The 9405-nt window shown below is 36.9% G+C and overlaps 1 protein-coding gene across 1 annotated transcript; it reads right to left on the reverse strand.

Annotated features, from left to right (window-relative positions):
- Nucleotides 1-6811: 6811 nt before the first annotated feature.
- Nucleotides 6812-8038, reverse strand: LOC149176987 (protein BIG GRAIN 1-like B). The gene is made up of 2 exons (XM_089421628.1): nt 7846-8038; nt 6812-7756 (listed from the first exon to the last, which is right to left on the reverse strand). The coding sequence occupies exons 1-2, from the start codon at nt 8036-8038 to the stop codon at nt 6831-6833; spliced, it is 1119 nt and encodes a 372-aa protein (XP_089277754.1). The 3' UTR covers nt 6812-6830.
- Between the last annotated feature and the right edge of the window lie 1367 nt (nt 8039-9405).

The raw sequence follows: 9405 nt of genomic DNA on the forward strand, positions 1-9405 counted from the left end.
GAAGACAAATCAGATGGATGTGAAGACAACCTTCCTTAATGGCATGATTGAGGAAGAGATGTACATAGTGCAGCTTGAAGGTTTTGAGACCTTTAATTGTGAGTCGCATGTGTGTCGGCTCAAGAGAGCATTTTATGGGCTGAAGCAAGCACCCCATGCTTGGTACACCAGGATAGATAGCTACTTCATCAGGTTGGGATTCACGAAGAGTGAAGCAGATGCGAACCTGTACCACATATTGGTGGAAGGTAAATTGTTGATCATTGTACTTTATGTTGATGATCTCTTACTGACAGGTGATGATCAGTTGATCAAGTCTTGCAAGCAGGACCTTGGAAGAGAGTTTGAGATGAAGGACATGGGGCTCATGCATTACTTTCTTGGCATGGAAGTATGGTAGGAAGATGGGGAGTTTTTTGTGTCTCAGGGAAAGTATGCCAATGAGATACTCAGGAGATTCCGCATGGAGAGCAGGAAACCCATGGAGACTCCTCTAGCAAGTAACTGGAGGAAGGAGGATGCTACTTCAGGGGAAGTAGTGGAAGCTACTATTTACAGGAAGCTTGTGGGTTCACTCATGTACTTGGTGAACACATGACCGGATATGTGCTATGTAGTTAACTAGCTTAGTCAAGTGATGGTTAGGCCTACCAGGATGTATTGGAATGTGGCAAAGCATGTGATGAGATACCTAAGGGGCACTTCTCAGTATGGATTATGGTACAAATGGGCAAAGGGAGTGAAGCTTCAAGGCTTCATTGATGTAGATTGGGCAAGGACTCCATCTGAGCAGAAGAGCACATCAGGAGGGATCTTGAGTATTGGGCCAGCAGCAGTTTCTTGGTACAGCAGGAAACTAAGATCGGTTGCACTTAGTTCGGAAGAGGCAGAGTACATGGTTGCGAGTCAGGCAGCATGTGAGACCATCTGGATGAGGAAGATCTTGGTTGGTTTATTTGGTCAGCAGATGGATCCAACTGTGGTTTACTGCAATAATCAGAGTTGTATCAAACTCTCTAAAAATCAAATTTTTCATGATCGGTCCAAGCATATTGATATTCGATATCATCATCTCAGAGATTGTGTATTGAGGCGGATTATGTTGTCAAAGTACATTCCCACAGAGGACCAAGATGCTGACATTTTGATAAAGGCATTTTCAAGATGTAAATTTGAGTTTCACAGAGGCAAGATCGGGGTAGCTGATAATCCCTTTCTTGTTGAGAGGGAGTGTTGAGAAATGGCAACAAGAAATTCCAGTTTAATTTGTCCTTGAATTAAACTGAGAATGAAAATCGAATTCTATTCTCATATCAACTTGTAAATAGTTAATTAAGATTAATTAACTTAATTAGCTTAGGAATTTCGAGTTGTAAGTATTTTTGTAGTCATGTATATGTTCTCCCTAAGTTTTAGGGGTCAAGTATGTGTTTAAATTGAGTTGGAAATTAGATCACTTAGTTTACTGAGTTATGTTCAGTGAAATTAGTTCCAAACTATTTGTGGAACTAATAGAGATTTAACAGTTCGTTGGTGCACTAGTGCATCCACAAGTGTCACTCTAGTTAACTGAAGATTCCCTCATCAGAAACTCATGCATGTCGATTTTGAGAAAGACCTAGTTGAGACTAGAGTGCAGGGACAATGTACTATCAATTGTGTGATTTACTGAGTTGTAAATATCATGCATGCAATCAAAGAATAACTTATGTTTGGATTGCGTAGTTTTGGAAGCATTAATTCCCTTTAAATGCGTGTTATTCATCCTATGAGTTACGCAAGAGATTAGGGGCTTGGAGAGCTGCAGAATTAGCTAGCTAGCTTGTGAGCTGAGAGAGTTGAGCATACTTGTGCGGAATTGTTCTAGTGAGAACAAGATTTGTATCTTCACTCATATTTCTGATATATGCAATACATATAGCGGGGTTTTGAGCAGTGGATTTCCCCAGATACATCTTGTGTTATGTGTCATTGATTTATCTTCTTCTTGTTCATATTATTTTCATCGATCCATTGCCTTCCGCTGGTTGAAATGAGAAGTAGATTCTTGTCCTATGCTTTAGTACATTGCATGAGCTTGTGAATCTACATGGTTTTCTACAAAGGGATCAGAGTCCTCTGTCCGAGACAGGCCAACCAAATGTCCACAGAAAATGGTGCATGCCAGAAATAAATGCACAAAATCCCCACCAAGAGAAATAGACCGGAGAAGAAAGTCGTCACTTTCCGGAAATAGACCGGGTGGAATGAGGGATAGTTAAAGAATATAGAATGTTATAAACGGAAATGGACATACACACAACTTGAAGGATCTGCCAGATCAAAAATCCCAACCAACGCAGATCGGAAGAATATGATAACTAGGATCACCGCCAAAAGGAAGGACCCTCGATGGGCACCTGCATCTCCACCACCCCCAAGTTGTAGTGGAGTCAAATCACTCATTTACATAATCAGAAAGAATGATCCAACGATCATAGAGAACTCCAGGCATCAGAAAGATTTCAATTACCACCGAGAAATAAAAATCATCAGGAAAGCACCGCCACATAATTTCACCACACCAGAGACACCGAGTACCAGTGGTGCAGCAAACCCTAAGTAGTAATGTGCATAATTCATAAAACAAGGAGAGTACCCCTCGAGATACAAATCCCCCACGCAAACAAAGACTAGAAAGAAATGTAAACAAGAAGTAGAACAAACCATCAAAAACCCGAGAAAGGAAGTTCCAGTGGAAACTGCAAATACAAACATGGCTTAGAATGTAATCGAGAGAAAATTTAACAATAGAAAGATCACAAACATCCCAAGCACCTCCACCTTCTATCACAGCATATGATACTTAAGTCTTTAAATGAACGCGAGATATAAAAATATGCAATCCGTTTCTTCCAAAGATATAAAATTTTAGTCTGGTCCTATTCAACCCCAGATACAATATCGCCTCAGTTATTAAAATATTATGAATGCCTTTCCAGGAAAACATCAGGCCTCCTGTGCGGTTTCCACCAATGTAGTACCATAATCAAATAGAGGATGTAAAGTGCAATGAGAAGTAGTAAAAATATATGTAAGATCTCTGGTACCGGGGATAGGAGCATTCCAGAGAGATGTGTGAGATGACTCATCCTAGCACTAGACACATGACCAAAAGGGGTGCCAGCCTATGTCTGTTATTCAACCCCCAATCTCTAACAATACATACAACCTAGAAATGTGGAAGACTCATAATATACTAATATCGATAAGCCATGCTCATTCTCCTAAAATCCTTGTCTTCATATAAAAGTGATAAAAGATACATATACCTAGCATTTAGAGAATCATCCATTCAGAAACATTGATGATTAAACTTCCATGGACACCTCATAACTATCTGTTAAATCTCTTGGAATGATTAATCCACTTTTCATTCAAGTCCTAGAAAGCCATGCAATCTCTGATACTATGCAATCAAGATCCTTGAAAGCTCAAAGGCAGGTTATTACAAGGATACACATTACCAATGACAATGACTCCAAAACAATCTCATTCAATGTCCATAACAATCTGAAACTGCTACAATATACACTCATAATTTCTCAACCTCATACATGTTACACAACTTGATCCAACCTGCCTGACATTCTCCTGTCCTACCATGAAATAATTATTTATTTATTCAATATAAATTAAGTTTAATTCATATAATTGATTCATAAGCATAGAAATGTATCTTTGTTAGAGTTCTAATACAAGTTTACATAGTAATCCATAGCTTATGTGATCAGTTAATTAATTCATGATCAAATGAATGAGTGATCAACCACAAGGGAAGTTTTCATATATTGTGCATGTTCGTTATATAACTAAAATTTTGTTAGTTTTGCAACATCAATTAGATTTGTCTCCTTGTCTCCTCATCTTCCACAAATATTAACAATTTCTAATTTATTAGTGTTATGCACCCTAAACTTGTAAATAGATAATTATATCCATCTATCTTAATGCCAGAGTGATGCTTAAGAAAAATACATATACTTGGTTAGTAGTTCTTCTCAAACTCATATTTTTGTGAAGGCTTATGCATGGCTTGTCATTTTTAATAAATATAGGCAATTCAATGTTCATTTATTGGGACACATTTTAATCATCTTGTATGAGGGCACTTATGTTGTTGACTTTTGTATAACGTGCTCAAAGATAAATATGTTTCTTTCTTAATATCTAGTGGTTAGCTTTGACCTGGGATCATAAAGATTGACTTCAATAATTTCAATGTCTTAATTATCGTAACATTTATCTTCATAACAAAATAATTATCTTAACATCCAAAGTCATACCATATAAATACATGCACGATAATGCACTGAGATTTTGCAAGCTTCACTTAATTCCCTTAATACATCTTTTTTGGTCTTGACCATGATATATTACAACTAACCTTAGACCTTTTTTGCCTAAATATGTTTGTTCTACATAATATTTCATAAATTTAATAAAATTTTTAATTATGCATCATTTATGATTTCCTACTTAATTTGAACACTTGAAATTTTGAAAAGTCCATATTATGGACTTGAAGTTTTAACACTTACTATATGCATTATTTCCATGTTATTAGATCTAGCAATATTGGTTTTTGTTAATGTTATTAAAAATTAACAACATTACATATTTTTTCCAAGTTATTAATGATATAGATATTCATTTTATATAATTAAGTTTAACAATATTATAAATCATTTTCTATGATTCATGTTATTTTTGTATGTTAATTGAGTTAATTTTCATGTTGTTAAACTTAATAAAAATATAAGCTTTTCTAAGAGGTTTGTTATCTCTCAAATTGTACATGCATGAAAAAGCCCCATAACATAATGCATAATATGATATAAACCTTTTAGGAATATCACCCATTGTCACCACAACAACTTTTGTTCTCTCACTTTAGAACTTTAGATTAGCTCTCCTTTGACTCAAGGGAAGCTTAGTTAAAAGAGCAAAAGGTGGTGTTAAAGGAAGGCTTAGTTAAAAGAGTGTCATGTTAATGGTAGCCTCAGTGAATTTTTTTTATAGATATTTTAGGTTTTTATGGAAAAAGGGAAAATGGTGATGGGGGAAATAAAGAATAGTGTCAATGTCTTTCTAGATTTATGGAGTCCAGCAAAATCAAATGACAAATAGGATCAAGAAGAAAACTTTCTTAAGAAAACTATTTAATGCTTTGTTGATTACAACGAGAAGTTAGAACCTCTTGGCTAAGTTAACCCCTCAACTAATCAAGGAAAATCATGAAATCATGGCCCCATTAGAAGGGATCCCTCCAAAGAAAATCCCTACTACAGAAATTTGGAATATGGCCTAGCAATGAGAATTAAAACTATCACAAACTAATAAAGAAGAGGTGTAAGAAGAACCTTTGCACATCCTCTTTCCAAATGAAAAAAAATATCTTTCAAATAGATCGACTTTGATAACTTTGTAGTAATCTTGAATAATCGTAATTATACATTTAATGATGTAGAAAAACAAACCAAGAAAAAACTACTTTGAAAAATATAAAAATAATAAAAAATTAGAATACAATCAACTGATAAAAAAAAATGACTCTATGTCACCACTCTACGGGCTCATCAAACTACAACTGATAATGATAATGAAAAAACAAATGGTATAAAAAACCCTAAAGAGTTTACATTTATTTGTGCATTAATTTCTTGTTTTAACGTTTCCATGTTTATAGTGACTTATATAATGTTTCTATAATGTCTTTTGCTTTTGCATTCATACCATTAATGATTTCTGGAATAGTTTACCTAGCATTTTTTAACCCTTTTTTGTTACATTTTAAAATGTAAAAGTAGTTCTAATGTTTTCAAACCTCTCATTTATCAACAATCTTGCTATTTATTAGTAAATTTTTGGTGGTTGCAAAAATAATAAGATGTCCAGGGATTTATAAGAATGTATTCACTTTCTATATTGCAAATTCTATGGATGATTATTGTGAAGGACATTTGGGAAATAGAATGAATAATAAGAGCATAAATAATTATATATATATATATATATATATATATATATATATATATATATATATATATAGTGGTACGATGCACATCATTGCTCTTTTTATTTCTTGGATTTCCAGTTATGTTTTCTGTCTCGACCAGAGATGGTCATGCTAAAACCTTGACAACCCTGCTAACAATATGCACCCAGCTATATAACGATTATTTGACTATATAAGCAGAGATATACAGTGTGGAATATCTGAACAGGAAGCATTGTATATCTGTATCTGCACTACACGCATATATATTGCTTGTATGGCATTACACAACCACAATGGCTGAGTCTACCTGTGCCAAACTCATATTGCTTGTATGGCATTACACAACCACAATGGCTGAGTCTACTTGTGCCAAACTCACGGTCACCTGTCAGACACTTTTAGTGTCTGCTTAGAAATAAGCAACCTGCCCTCAGACCAGCTGTCAGCTTAGAAATTAGATCCTGAGCAACCTGCCCTAGACCAGCTGTCAGTTTACAAATAAGCAACCTGCCCTCAGACCAGCCATAAGATTATGGCAAGTTCCATGAGCTAAGATGGCTCAATGGCATCCAGTAACAACAAGCAGATGTTGTTTATTCATATCATACATAATGGGTGCAGAGTATAATCGATGGTTGTCACTAAAAACCTCTATTTACCAAAGCTTACGCAATTTATGCATGCGAGTTTCTACAAATTTGAAATTTTCATAGAACCTGCAACTTTACCAGACACTGTGTTACCAATGTCAAGATTATTGTATTAGGGATTACAGAGCACTATTGCTTCATCAAACAATCAATCCCCTTGCAATGGCTTTATTGGTCTCCAAATGAGTAGTCTCATAAACAGGAAGCTCTTTTTGGTACACGCTCATGTTCATGTCGATTTCTGCCAAATTCTCCAGCTCAAACAGGTCAGAACTTGAACAACTGACATCGTCATCATCTTCCTCCTCTTCGTCTTGTTTGTCAAGACCCTTAATTACCACAACTTCCATAATGCTCCTTGCTTTCTGATACTTAGTAATTATGTCCTTTGCTGCTGCTACATGCCAGTCCTCCTCAAGAATATGAAATTGCAATTCTTTGCTGAGCAGTGAAAGCTTGTAGGCATCTGTAGATGGATATGTATGTAGATTATTAACAGGATTCGGCTTATGGAGATACTTGTCCCCAGAGGGGTTAGAGTCCTCATCCAAAGTTCCACTTGTTGGATAGAAAGTCACAGATCTTTGACTCATCCCACTACTGTTCTTCGATCCTCTGGATGTTTTACTCAAACATGGCCTAGATTGTACTGAAGAAGAAGATGAGTCAACAGAGGTGGGTTTTTTCTCAGAAGAATCATATGAATTGGAGTCACTTATAGACGAAAATAATGAAAGCTTCAATTTCTTGGTACTGCCAGCCATAAACAGCGAATTGAGAAAATTTGCAAGCTTACTGCCTGGAAATGTTGACTTCTTGGGCTTCTTGGAATCCTTCCGAGCTTGAGAGTTTGACTTTAAATTAGCCTGATAATCTACAAGGATGAAAGGATGCTCCGTAGAACGAAAATCCCCATCTCTAACAGATGATTTTCCATGTAAAGCTCGAGTGCATTTTCCACCAACAGCCCATTTCCCTGCTCTGTCTTCAAAACCCACATGATGTAAATTCCTTTCTATTTTAGCAGTAGCAATAGATGAAGTTTGTTTGCAAAGAGATTCTGTATCTGAAGAGAAATATGGGCAGCTGTTGGTGGAATCAATTGTATAATCATCAAAACACAGTGCTACAGATAACATATTAGACTGATAGCACGGATAAACTTCTCTGTGCTTGCAATATGCAGCCTCAACTTCATTTTTTCAGCATCAAAAACATCCATCTTGCCAGATCTTTGACGCATAAATTTTTCCCTATTCAGCCATGAACCCTCGTCCCATTGGCTTTCCATTTCGACAACACGTTTATAACTGGAATTCTTCAAGACTGTATAATTCTCAGCCTCCATATTTCTTCTATCTTGTCGATTGCTACTCTTTTTGTGGTGATCCAGGTGGATGTTGCTGGCCACCCACCTATCCCATTTGGACCCCCACAACTATCTCTTTTAGTTTTTTCAGTTTCCTAAATTATAGCACAATTTACTAATTTTAATAGTTTTTCAGGTCCCGAACTTCCAAAGCCATTTTGAGGCCCTAAACGATGTTTTTTGGGAAATTTGGGGCCAACATGGGTCGATGGACCAATGTTTCCCTTTCCAAAGTGGTAGCTCTCGGATAGATCTTTCTAATGAGCTATTGTACGTTTCAAACGAAGATCGTATGCCAAAGTTACGACCTCGGGAAATTGATATACCAATTTACCCAAACGGGGCCCACAATTTGGCGTTTCATCTTCTAGGGTTAGGTTTTGGAATGTTAAGGGTTTTCCATTGTTTCTCAACAATAAATAGGCCTTCGAGCCTCATTGCAATACAGTTCAGAGGCATGTAGCCACCACATCTCTTCTCAGAGATAAGCTACCAACGCCCTAGCTGTTTATTTCCATTTTCTGTTTGTAAGCATATCTCAGCATTTTACATTAATGAAATGAAGTATTATTTCCACTGCATCTTTGTGTTTATGGTTATCTCTGTAATTTGTTACGTTCTTATTTAAATCCGAATTAGTGGTATCAGAGCGGTCTGCATTTTCTCTGTTTTCCTTTGCATGTCCCCAACGAGGTCGGGATATAAGGAGTTAGGGCTTGAATCGGTCGAACCTTTGCAAGACCAGCCTCGCAAATCTCGACGGCCTCCCATGGCGGATGAGAAGAAAGATGAGGGGGCAGGAGATCCTATCAAAATCTTACTCGAAGAAGCCCTCGAGCGGCAAAGGAACGCGATGATGTATAGCTTTGCGCAGATCCTTCAGCGGCTGCCCAGAGGTGACGCATTAGCTTCCAACAGCTACTTTGGAAATGCCACACCATTTAAGGTATATGTTAATTTTGAAATCCCCATATTCGAGGGTCAAATAGATGCAGATGTCGTAGACAAATGGTTAAATCTGCTAGAGGGTTATTTTTCTGTTCATGAATTTTCGAGTTGGGGAAATATTGTTTTTGTTCTTGTCAAAGCAACCCCCCACATCAAGGACTGGTGGGAAACCTACTACGAGCAGAAGAATGAAAGCAAAGGCTCACTATTTTCAGCTGCACCCACTTGGGATTCATTCCGAGATGCCATCAAGGAGCAGTACTACCCTTTCAAAAGCTACGAGGACAAATACATAAAGTGGACCACACTGCGGCAGGGAAGGGACCAAGATGTGCCAGAGTTCACAAACATTTTTCATACCCTTCACACACAGTTGGGTATCAAAGATTCTGATCTGC

Source organism: Pinus tabuliformis, chromosome 4_1, assembly GCF_031772625.1.
Source record: "Pinus tabuliformis cultivar Carrire ecotype Pingquan chromosome 4_1, CPIR1, whole genome shotgun sequence".
NCBI lineage: Eukaryota > Viridiplantae > Streptophyta > Pinopsida > Pinales > Pinaceae > Pinus > Pinus tabuliformis.

Excerpts from the sequence above, each read along its gene's own strand:
- LOC149176987 (XM_089421628.1), bottom strand. The coding sequence starts at position 8,038 with ATGGAGGCTGAGAATTATACAGTCTTGAAGAATTCCAGTTATAAACGT. Across the intron at positions 7,757-7,845 it reads AAGCACAGAGAAGTTTATCC|ATACAGAATCTCTTTGCAAA; the intron begins GTGCTATCAGTC and ends ATTTCTCTTCAG.